The sequence below is a fragment of the Chenopodium album genome, chromosome 14 (assembly GCF_948465745.1).
Source record: "Chenopodium album chromosome 14, dcCheAlbu1.1, whole genome shotgun sequence".
In the NCBI taxonomy this organism is placed as follows: Eukaryota; Viridiplantae; Streptophyta; class Magnoliopsida; order Caryophyllales; family Amaranthaceae; genus Chenopodium; species Chenopodium album.
The window spans coordinates 52,158,072-52,171,565 of NC_137847.1; the positions used below are offsets into that span (position 1 = coordinate 52,158,072).

Below are 13,494 nucleotides of genomic sequence, written 5' to 3' on the forward strand. Positions count from 1 at the left end.
AAAGAGCCGTTTTTTAATTTCTTCATCTCCAAAGATGTGTTATAGTGGAGGAAGTCCACTCACATACTCCCAAAAAAAAAAAAATTCTCCCAAAAAAAAAATTCACATACACATATATGATACGTGTACCAACCCAAAAAAATAAAAATTTTAAGAATATTAATATTGCATAGCGGAAGCAAAATTTTGAATCCCACCAGTGGGTTTAACTTTCTAACCCACCGGCAGGGGGGAAATTTTTGTAAGCGGTCCCAAGATTTAACCTGCTCTTGATACCATGACAAATTAGAGAGAAATAGAATAGAATGGCTTGATTATTATTCATCAATAGGTTGAGTATTTATACAAAACCTAAGCTCATAAGATAGGAAACAATCTTCCTAAAAGATATACATCTAACCATAAACCCTAAAGATATATTCTCAAAATAATATCTTAACATAAATATCCTAATTAAATATATTATTCTCTTAAATTTGATATCTACGGAAAATATATCACACATATATTTTCCGATATCTCTAACATCAATGTTTGCAAGTCTGTGGACTTATATATAACAAGCTATTAAATAGCTGTAGTGAAGTCGAAGAAGAAGTCTAATAATTGTATGTCACTCCTTAGTATGTGGTTCATTGTTTACTTAACGAACTATTATTAATTAATAACAAGCAAATGGTGATCAATAGATAATCACTAGTACAATATTTATTTGGAAAATTCTATTATGATGAAAACGAAAAACATTCTTTTTAAAGGAACAATAAATAAGTTGCATAACACATTATGCATATACCCATAGAATAAAACATGCTTTAATTAATTGACGATATCTATAGCCACGCATGACTATGTTGCCGATGCTTAATTAACGCTACCTTTTCATTATTACTCAGATAGCATGATATTCATGGATCGGAGATAATAAAACTATTGTACTACAACTTTTTATCGATTCACGCCCCTATCTCGGGTCCATTTCAGAGATAGAGACGCCATTCACAGACCAAGGCATAGAGGTGCTAGTTGACTGATCGGACAAAACTGAGCTTCCAAAGTTTGATCCTGTCCTATTTATGATAAAGTAACCCGGGTGTTGTGGTACTGGTAGAGAGACGGAGGAACTATCTAACATGAGGACTATTGTTGCCATTGTAGGCCTATTGTCAACTGACTCTTGAACACACAGCAAGCCAAGGTGTATGCATCTTAGGACTTCATTTACCGAGCACGAATCCCTTATATTTGGATCCACAAATTCCAAGGGTGCCCCATCATTCCTTTGCTTCCATGCCTACAAATTCGACAAGAGTGACATATGTTGGAATAATTGCTTGAAATTGTTAGTGGTTAGTTAACTACTAATGTATAGTAATATACTCTACTTTTAGTTTGTGTTAGTAGAGTCATAATAATAGTGGGTTAGTTTAGTGGATTAATGTTAGCATGATCAATGATCATGAGATCATATTCCTCACTTATAGCTTAGTTATTTTGTACTATATATATGTTATTATGTAGTACTTTTATCAATGGATTGAATACATAAAGTTATTCAGTTGTTTCCCTTCTCTCATCTCTCTCATTATAATTTTAACAACATATACTGTTGGAGAACAGGTCTCCCAAGTATCACCACATGTAAGTGTCCCACATTGATTGAAGAAAAGAGAGTTAAACACTTTATGAGGCTAAGAGGCTACTCCTCCTATTGCTATATGGTTTTGGGATGAAACCTTGAACTTGTGAAGTGAACTTTCTCTCTTGGTTTGCGGGTGCGGCCTAAACCCGTATTTGACATGATATTCAGAGTCAAGCTCGCGATATGGAACCTCAAATGGCTAAAGTTCAATGGGTCAAAGTATGTCCATGTGAGGGAGAGTGAAGAAGCACTCTAGCCCGAAAAATCACATGAGATAAATTATAAAGGGGTCTTACATGCATGTGAGAAGGAGTGTTGGAGAATGGTCTCCCAAGTATCACCACATGTAAGTGTCTCACATTGATTGAAGAAGAAAGAAGTAAACACTTTATAAGGCAAATTATAAAAACTCACATAGCCTAAAAGGTCTCGGGCCTCCCCTGATTGGTAGAAACCAACATTCCTCTTGCCACTAAGAATCTCCAACACTAGTACACCAAAGCTGTATACATCTGATTTGACGGAAAATTGTCCTTGCATTGCGTACTCTGGAGACTTGTAGCCACTGCAAGAAAAAATTTATCTACGTGTTAGGATTTATGTATATTAATTACACTATTATAGATCGTTTTGATTTAATCCATGGTAATTTGCATATGAATACATAATTGAAGAAATATATACTTACTAAGTTCCAACAACTTTGCTTGTGTTTCCTTGGGTTTGGTCTACTCCAAAAATCCTAGCCATGCCAAAGTCTGAAATTTTAGGATTCATATCCACGTCTAATAACACATTGCTTGCTTTAAGATCACGATGTATGATTCTAAGCCGAGAATCTTGATGGAGATAAAGCATTCCTCGAGCAATCCCTTTTATGATTTCATAGCGTCTTTCCCAATCCAGTGATGCTTGTTTGTCCGGATCTATTTGTATACAAGCAAGCAAAATACAAAACAATAATCAGTTTCATGCATTATTATCATAAAAATCTGACTTCATCTATATATTAGAGCATATAATATACAGGTCACAGAATATCATACCAAAAAGGAAGAAGTCAAGACTTTTGTTGGGTACATATTCATACACAAGCAGTTTTTCATCTCCTGCTATGCAAAATCCAAGTAACCTCACTAAATTTCTATGTTGAAGCTTGGCCACCAACAAAACCTCGTTCTTAAATTCTTGTACGCCTTGCCCTGAACCTCTTGATAACCTTTTGACCGCTATTTCTTGTCCATTTGATAGAGTACCCTGAACCAAAAAATCAAAAATGGATTACTAATCAACATGACAAGTCCTAGCGATTATATCCATACTCGTTCCATCCCAATTTAATTGTCAAGCCAACTATGCACAAATTTTTATGCGATAAGATATAGCGAGAGCCTATTCTGTACACGCGGGTAATTTACACATTAATTTTTGCTCATTTATTGAATGAGCAAAACTTAATGAGAAAATTAACCGGGTGTATAACAAATTCTAAGTTATAGCTTTTGTTTACATATGATCTTAACATAAGTTAGGGTCTCACCTTATATACACCACCAAATCCACCTTCACCTAACTTATTCTCATCGGTAAAATTCGTAGTTGCTAATTGAAGTGAACTCAAATCATATTGCAAGGAATCAACAGTAATGAAACCTTCATTTTCTGCACCACAATACAGTAATTACTGAAGTGTTACTATCACCAAAATGAATATTATCAACTTTGTTCATGTTACTTTTGTAGTGTTCTTACCATTTCGTGGCGGGAGAATACCATATTTCTTAGACCGCTTTCTAATAAGGCAAATTCCTAAAGCAAGTACTACCAATGATATAACAGAAACTGGAGCAACAATGCTGGCAATGATCCTGGCTGATATTTTTCTATGTCCTGCATAGATAAAATAAGCCAGTCCGATTAATTAAGTTATGTATGTACAATAAGAAGTTGTGTTTATAAGAAGTCTTGACAGTATAGATCCATTTCACTAGCTAATACGTCACTAATCAGCAGATTTTATAACCACGACGTACTTCCTCAATAAACATAGAGAACACTTCTTCTTAAGCTAAAACTTATTTGTTCGGTAATGGAAAATTTATTAAAAAGGTCATTTTAAGTAGGCATTTTTGTTGTAAAGGTCCTTTAATAAAAAGGGTGGCACAAAAGGTCCTATTATTGCAATTAGGTTGTGACGAGGGTTCTTTAACTAGATTTCGACAGTTGACTTTATTTGGCCAGGAAAAAAGTCAATGGTCGGAATCAAGTTAAAAGACCCTCGCCACAACCTAAGTGTGATAAAAGGACCTTTTGTGCCAACTTTTTTAATAAAAGGATCTTTACAATAAAAGACCTACTAAAAAGAACCTTTATGATCACAAATTTTCTTAAGGTAAAACCTTCATACCAGTGGGCCAGTGGTGGATTAATATGGTTCAGCTACTAGACTTTGGGAAAAGTTTGTAAATTTTGAAATAAAAACAAATTAAGTTATAACAAATTGCAAGCTATTTTATCTGTTTATGAAGTCCATTGGTTCAGGGGTCAAGTTGCATAAATAATACTCCGTAGGAAAATTAGTTGAAAACTACCTTTTTAAAACTAATTTTTTTTTTAAAAAATTTCCTCTTATAGAATATATTTTGTCAAAACTAACACACCTGTTTAAAAAAAATAATAAAAAATTGTTGAGTCCCACCACTTCCCGTAATTGCTTGAAGCAGAGGAGTTTCAAAGAGGGGAATGAATGGAGGGAAAAGGGGGAAAAAATAAAAGAAAAGTAGGGTTAAGCGGGTTACATGAAGTGCACATACTATTCAATGTCGAAAATGCAAGTTAATAGTCGGAATCTGAGGAGTGGTGGACTTAACAAAAAAATTAAAAGAGACGTGCTTTGACAATAAATAAAATAAAATTAGAAGATGATTTTCAACAAAATTTGATTTTTATAAGATAGTTTTGAACAAATTTTCCTAAATAATATACACACTAAGTATATCGTAACGAAAAAGATACGGAAGTATTAAAATTATGAGCATGCATATATTTCATAACGAAAACGATATTAACGTACCGCTTGAGTCACTTGCTGGAGATTCTCGTGAAGGTGCAGGGGGTTGCGATGATAAACTAAAGAACGGATATAACTCGTACCTGACAAAACAACTAGGCTGAAAATATCGTGCACCCTGAACCAACGTCGACAGTTTCGAAGCACCGTTCTCCAAGCACGACTTACAATCATTGGGGCTCAAGTCAGGCGTACACTGTCCCAACCCATATAATGTACCGAAGGCTGTGAAATTTGTGATGTATGTTGCGAATTTTTTCTGTGACCCTTCAAATGGAGCACGATTAGCAATCACAGACATCATGTTATTCACAAGCTCGGTATAATGGGTTATGTTCCCTTCTACATGGTCAACACTTTGCATTTGATCTGCCGGCATCTCGTCCAATTTACCAAAAAATGATTGGTTTGAATACCTTACCATACAACCTTCGTACCATAAAATGGCAACTTTACGATTGGGACACCGTGTCATAGGGAAGTCCTTGGTGGTGGCAGCGATAACACAATCGTAGCACAATCTAGGATCTAAGTCCCCTTGACAGAGAAAGTTACCGTAGATTGTTTCGCTTGAAGTGTTGCCGTTGTTAGAAACAGCTTCATAAAAGCCGGCGAGGTTGGTGGCGTTGCCAGAGAGATAAACAAATAGGGTATTTAGATTGGCTTCATATTGGCTACTGTTAGCAAACATGGTGTTGTTTGGGCAGTTAGATCTCCATAATATATCAACATTTACTGATTTGGAAATAACTGTCATATAGATTGAGAAGAATACTATTAAGCAGCTTATTTTTTTAGCCATCTCACTCTTTTTTTTTTTTATTTTTTTTTTTTTTGGGAGGAGGGGGGAGTGTGTGTGGGTGGTTTGAGTTTATGGAGATGGCTCAAAAAATAAGTTGCTTTATAGTATTGAGAAGAGTACCCTTCTTTTGTCTTTGAACTCAATTTCTTTAATTGCCACATAGTTTTAGTTAAGTTTTGGACTTTAATATATGGAAGGTGGGATTTTAAAAATTCAGTACGTGTATAAAAAGATAGTGTATATAATATCTAATAGCAAAATAAAAGATGTGAGAATGAACGAAATATGGAGTAAAAAGTAGTAGTGAATTTAACTGGGGGACTTCAAATGAAAAGAGAGATATCTCATGTCCCTTAATATTGCAACAATTACAAGACCACTTTAGAAAGTTACAATAAAACTACAACGTCACCTTATATTTAAATTACATGCTTTAATTTGGGAAATTCCCTGTTTCTCATGGTGAGAAACGGAATTTGTTTCTCATGGTGGCATTTTCGTAAATAAATCAACAACTTTTTCAGTATTGTGGGCCCCACAGTTAAAAAAGTTGAATAAAGTTGTTTTATTTACGAAAATGCCACGTGAGAAACAAAATTTGTTTCTCATCATGAGAAATCGGGGCATCCTCCTTTAATTTCTCTCTATTTCTTTCTGTTTTTGTAACATATTTTGAGCTTTAGGGTGGTGTTTAGGTGCATAAAATGTATTTCATGACTTAGCTTTTTACTCTATCACAGATACACCATCCATATTTTCTCTAGATATACATATATTAATATATACTTTGATATTAATGCAGTCCGGTATTACTCTATCACAGAAAGAAATGATCGATATAAAGAAGTTGAGAAGTAAAAGAACGATAGAGATCGAGATTAGTTAAGGTAATGGTGATAATTAATGCTTGTACTTCATTTTCTATGCAAATGACAAAGGAGCTGAGAATTGAAATAGCCGAAGAAATAATTCGATTTCATAGTTGATTATTACAAGTTTTTAGTTGCACAAGTTGAAGGGTATGAAATATATCAAGGATATTCAATTCGGAAAGAAAAAAAAGTTGTGGCCATATATGACAAGTTGCACCATTCTAGAAGAGTTCGAAAAAAACAAAATCTTTGATAATAATACGTATTGATAAGGAATCACTTAATATGATGTGAAAAAAGAGTAATGGTGAGAACTTCACCCCTTCTAATCAATGATGCTATTAAATTAATGGACATGAAAATGGTAAATTGGTCTCTTTCATAAAACCAATTTCAACCATACTAAAATTAAATGTAATAATAAACCTAGGTCTAATTTCTCTCTCAAAAAGAAAAAAAAATGAAATATTGGTAGAAGTATCTCAATACAAAATTATAAAATATGGTTGTCAAAAAAAATAAAATTAAATACGGAGTATATTATAATATAGAGGATCTTGCTAACGAACGCCCCTGGGGCGTTGGATAAACATTTAAAATATTGTCTAAAATGGTATTAATTTGGGAAATCATGACAAAATCACGCGTTGCTCGGTATAATTAATATTCATTTTAATTTAATCTTTCTACTATTAGTTAGTTTATCCAATGCCTCCGGAGCGGTCGTTGGCTTTTGCCTAATATAGATTAAGTACCTAGAAACAGGTTCATTTGCACGACAAGGGTGACAAGAGAGATTGAATGTAACATAATTGGTCATATTAGAAATAAATTTATGTAGGTTTCCAAAGTTGACCGTTGTTTGAAATTTCCACGTAATACTTTTCTTTTCCTTTTTTTTGACGGTATGTAATACTATTCTTTAGTTTGGGATACAAGGTTACAAATTGTTTAGAAATTTTGGGTTTTATCTTCTTTGGCTAACATTGCTGGCACATCCTTTGAAAAAAAATGTAATGGTCCATAAATCCATAATAGTCCGTGGACCAATATCATTATTTGGGCACATAATCAAATTTTGTGACTGAAAATAAAGATTGATGAGGTTGAGGTCAAATATTACATAGTGCAATTCTCAATTTCTCTTTACTCTAAAAATCCAACGAAAATTCTACTATGGTCCACTTTATTTGGACCATCACTGCATTGAATTATCATTGGCTGATTTTTTATTTATTTTTTTACCTTGGTCAAACCTTATTTTTAGTTATTTCCTTTTTTAATTCTTTTTTATTTTCCAAAATTTAATTACTGAATTTACGAAAATCATTTTAATTACATTTTCGAAATTTAATTATTAAAATCAGATTTTAATAAAATAAAAAAAACGATTAAATTATAAAAATCAAATAAAAAAATTGTTCATCAATGTTCTTCATAGTTCATCAATGTTCTTCATGTTTTTTCATTCATGGATGAGATTAAACACAAACACATGATCTATGTCCATTAAATTCACTTGCGCATCGAAAGCGAATAACAATATGGATCGATTCAAAAAGCAAATGCGAAATTTCAAGATATCAAAAAGTTGAAGTCGTTGCGAATTTGGGCAGCGATTTAAATCTCTAAATAATAGGTTTGGATTGTACTAAATCAGTCAATGTTTGCAAAAACGGTGATTTTATATAATCGAAATAACAATTTTTAGGTTTTACGATAATCGGGGTTTGTCATGAACATCATCATTATTTTTTCGAAACCTTGTTTGATCCAAAAAAAGGGAAATCGAAATTGAAATCTTGTTTGTGTAAAATGTTTTACCCAAATAAAGGATAGGACATTACCTGTTATGAAAATTGTAATTATTAAAAACATATGATGACATCAAGTTCTTTTGGACATTACCATTACTGATTTATAATTCATTAATATCTTGTTATTTTCTTAATTCGGTAATCTACTTTCTTCAAGATAATCTAATTAGAAAATGTATGATTTTCGAAACACTGTTTGATCAAAAAAAAAAGGAGAACGAATTCCAAATCGTATTTGTGTTTAAGGAATTTACCTACATACGGATTGGACATTACCTATTATATACATTTTAAATATTAAACGACTATGGTCATACGTTATGTTAGAAATAACCAATTATTTTAAAGTACTTTACGACCTTTGCAAAATATTTGTAGCTAAACATGTACAAAAATTAAAATGAATCTATTTTAATGATTATATATATAAAAATAAATATAATGGAATCAATATCTTTTAGGATATCTTTTAACATTAGAAATATTATTTAAAAAAATTTCAATCACCAATTATAATAAGGATATTTTTCTAATTTCTTATCTTATTATTATTGTATAGAAGATTTTAAAATCTGTATATTTTTCAAATTTCAAAAGATTATATTCTAATATAATCTAAATATTAGAATATATATCTTATTGATTTTGTCGACATATCTTATGATTTTGTAAAATTATTGATTTTTATCGCGCCTAGAATTATAGTAATATATATTTTTAATAATGCAATAAATCTGGAATGTTTGATAAACAATCGTGTAAAATGAATTTAAAAAGAGGATAAAATTTATTAAATGGAATATTAATAAATCTTAGGATAATAGATGATTTACTTTCCCTCAAATTTTAGATTTTCCTGAGATTTTGTTATTTCTTCACGCAATTTGATTAATAGAATCTTAACAAAATCTTAGGATAAAAATTTACGTACTTTCCCTAAAAAAAAGATAAAATTAGGACAATACCATAATTTAATTAAGGTTTATGATTTTAAATCTATCTTTTTTTTTCAAGGAAACACTTTAAGTCTTTTTTTTTCTAAAATAAGATCATATTTTCTGATTTTTTTGACATGCTTATCGTAAAATAAAATCAAAATGTTGGTTTCCCTCATCTCCACGTTAAAAAAAATCATAAAGTTGGAATTTTCACAATATCCAAAATACATATGCTCATTCTTCAAACTCAATAAACTTTGTTTTTTAGGTAATAACCAAAGTACACATAAGTTAAAACCTGAACTATAAACAGATCACAAAAATCACACTTGTGTTCTACGTATCAAACAAGGTTTATGAGAAGAATATTTTTAAAAAAATTGCGTCTTCTTCCTCTAATCGATTTGCTCATTATATATCTTTGTATCCTAAAATTGCGTCTTCTTCCTTTGACCAATTTGCTCATTATATAGGTTTGGACATTAATTTTTCTTTTTTGGTTTGTGTAATAATTTGAAATTTAAACCATCTTTCTATAAGGTAAAAAAAATCATATATTTAAAGCAACCAATCAAAATTGAAATTTAGATTAACAATGGAATGTGTTAGATTTAAGATCTATTTGAAGAATATTGCCTATATGATGGCTGTTGATTGCTTATTTTTAGGAAATATTGTTACTAAATGAAACATAAGTTATCCCATATAAATTCTCGTCCAAATCTTTTTCAAATATTCTATTATAGTAATTAATGTACTATTTAGGAAATAAATCAATGATATACAATAGTGTTGTTATCAATTAATTTTTATGACACATAAAATATAGACTATAAATTAAAAATAAAACTAAACTAATAAAAAAAAGATACTCGCGGAGTCGTAGTACTAAACATTGGGTAAAAAACAAAATACAAAAAATCACATTTAACATGTAACGCTATTTTGACAAATAGGAAAAAGAATATTTTCCATTATCATTAATAAAACTAGAATACATGTATATACAAAACAGAAGCATGATATGTCCTAATTATAAGGAAAAAACTAGCAATAGTAGTATGTATTTAGCCTAAATATAAGGGGTTGAATATTGGCTTTCCTAATTTATAAATACAAAAATATATTTACTATATTTAACAATTTGTCATTGTATTCTTTCCAAAAAAAAAAAAGTTTGCCATGTAATTGCTCATCTCCACATTTTTTTTTCATTTGGTTATTATATGGGATTCGTCCAATATTAGGATGTGACATTACTTATATATTTAGAATTGGTCTCAATCTCCTTAATTATTGTAAAATTATAATAATAATCGAAGACGGTTCATTATTTAAATTAATAACAAACTAGTATCCAAGTAATCCAACCATTGGGTCACACGATAGATAAGAAGATAATCATCTAATTTGACAATTAGGTTGTCATTAGAATAGCTCTAAAGGTGGTTTGATTGAGAGTTAAAATTTTGAGAAATATGCATACAGAAATCAAACCACAATAGCTGATATATAAGTGATCATTGATACCAAACTTGGTATATGTAAATTGTGACTTGGCTAGTGAATGAGAATTGAGGACCACGATCCTATTTGCTATCAATTAAGAAAAATATTAGGATACTAATGCATGCACAATATGAACTAATTATTAACAATGTCCAAAATAACGTATGGTCGTAGACCAAATAAACAATAATATTGCGTTTTATAGGTAATGTCCTATTAGCATTTGGGTTAATACCTTATATGCAAACAGAATCGAAAACTATATTTTTTTTTTCGGATCAAACAAGTATTCCAAAACAAAAATCGTTGTCTTCTCCAATTAGCTCACAAACCCAGATTTCGAAAAATTGTTAATTTTTTTTTTATTTTCGCATACATATATATAATGACCGATTTTTCATCCCTTGTTTGCGATTATCCAATTAACACTTATTGTTTTAGGATTAAATACATTCCCAGATTCATACATGAATCCAAAATTCGAATGAACTCTTCACATATAATATGTAAATCGATGCATATTTTCAATTTTCATTGATGTGCGAGTGTATTTACGGGACAAATTAAAGATTACCATAATGGTGGTTAATCTCATCCATGGATAAACAAACTTGAAGAACAATGATGAATAATGAAGAACATTGATGAACAATTTTTTGATTTTGATTATTTTAATTTAATGTTTTTTTATTTAATTAAAAACTGATTTTAATAAATAAATTTTGAAAATCATAAAATAATTTTCAGAAATTCAATAATTATATTTTGGAAAATAAAAATTGAATTAAAAAAGGAAAATACTAAAAATTGTGTTTGACCAAGGTTAAAAAAAAATTAAAAATTCGACCAATGATAATTAAGTATAGTGATGGTCCAAATAAAGTGGACCATAGTAGAAACATCCAAAATCCAATGAGGTTATTGCGAATTTGCGACTATGATATGTGAAAGTGATAATTGATATAAGTTGATAAGCCTGCCACTTTCTCTTGGTTACATTGGACTATATATCTGGAACGCATGTTTCATGTTGTTCCATACCCTCTATACGGCTAAAATACTTATTGGAATGTAACGTTAAATTAGCCAAGAGACAACACTGATGGTTGAGTGACTGTGTTCCAATCCAATTTGTCCATGCTTTTTTTTTTAACACTACCTGTCCATGCTAACTTACGTAGTATTATTCCAAAAATACGGATTACTCTTTATATACTTCTTCTGTTTTTCATTATTGTATTACCATAAAAATTAAGTACATTTTTTTTTGCATATATACAGTATATAAAGTAACCCCTGCCGCACCATATGACTTGCCACACTAAAAAAATACTTCCTCCGTTTCTTTTTACTTGCAACACAGCATTGTGGCACGTGTTTTGAGGTTGGGTTTATGCAATGTAAACGGATAAATTATTCATTATAATTTTTACAAATGATACTTAACCCTATTCTAATCTTCGTGTAAAAATTATATTGATAAAATCGCTCGTTTACCCTCACTAATCATCTCCTAAAACTACGTGCCTAAAAGGTGTGTTGCAAGTAAAAGAAAACGGAGGAAGTATCTATCTATATATAAAATTATAAAAAAATGAATGAGATAGGTTAATTAATCGCGAGGATACAAATTTGTAATCGTCTTATTTCCTGTATATACACTACCTAGAGAATCATTATCTTCTAAAATGTTAGTACCAAAGTAATTAGGTGGCTTCGGCTTTGGGAGACAAACGGCTTGGCCATTGAGGGCTGCAACAATGGAGCTCATTCTTGGCCTTAAGGCGGCATCATCTTGGATGCATAGTAGAGCAATATGGATGCATTTAGTTACTTCATCTATTGGAAAGTCATTTTTTAATGTTGTATCAACAAAATATAAGGTCCTGTTTTCATTCCATAACCTCCATGCCTATGCAATAAACAAGAGATACGTTATTGACATTTCAAAAAAAAAAAAAAAAAAACATGAACCCTTATAAAATAAAACTTACTCGATGTAGTAATGCCTCTTCAAGTTGCAATTGCTTGCAAAATCTATTTCTTTGACCGCTCACAATCTCAAGAACTAAGACTCCAAAACTATAAACATCTGATTTTACAGAGTAATGACCTGTTATTGCATATTCTGGAGCCATATAACCACTGTATTTCAAAAATAAGAAAATTAACCTAATTAATAAGATCATATTTTTTTTCATTTAAATTAAATATAAAAATCAACAGTTAAAAAAAAATTGATACACCATTAAATAATTATGAGCTAGTTTTCATTTTATATATATATATATATATATATATATATATAAAAGCACAATTCATTAAATGGAAAGTATTTGAAAATAAGTTCTTGTTCTTGAAATATAAGTGTAGAAAGATAATAATCATTAAGTTTTATACCCGTATATAAAAGTGGAAGGGACTATATAATTTAAGTGCTACTTACTATATTCTTTATCTATATACAAGATTATAAAAATTATGGGAAGGTTAGAGATCTTACTAAGTTCCGATAATCCTTTTAGTGTCACCTTGAATTTGACCAACTCCAAACAGTTTGGCAAGGCCAAAATCTGATATCTTAGGGTTCATATGTTCATCTAGTAATATGTTACTTGATTTTAGATCTCGATGAATAACCTTAAGCGGGGAGTCTTCGTGAAGATATAAAAGCCCTCTTGCAATACCAACTATAATATTGCACCTTATTTGCCAATTTAAAGATGCTTGCTTCTTTTGATCTGCATTACAAACAACTAATAATGAGGAGCCAATACATAAATTAACAATTATATATTGTTTTGTTTACTTCTCAATACTTCGTCATTACCAAATATAAATTTG

General features: G+C 30.6%; 1 protein-coding gene across 1 annotated transcript; it reads right to left on the reverse strand.

Annotated features, from left to right (window-relative positions):
- Positions 1 to 581: 581 nt before the first annotated feature.
- Positions 582 to 5,571, reverse strand: LOC145577506 (cysteine-rich receptor-like protein kinase 7). The gene is made up of 7 exons (XM_081634991.1): positions 4,716 to 5,571; positions 3,395 to 3,532; positions 3,183 to 3,304; positions 2,689 to 2,899; positions 2,331 to 2,568; positions 2,057 to 2,207; positions 582 to 1,294 (listed from the first exon to the last, which is right to left on the reverse strand). Exons 1-7 carry the CDS (start codon positions 5,512 to 5,514, stop codon positions 965 to 967), a joined length of 1,989 nt encoding a protein of 662 aa, XP_081491117.1. The 5' UTR covers positions 5,515 to 5,571; the 3' UTR covers positions 582 to 964.
- Positions 5,572 to 13,494: the final 7,923 nt, after the last annotated feature.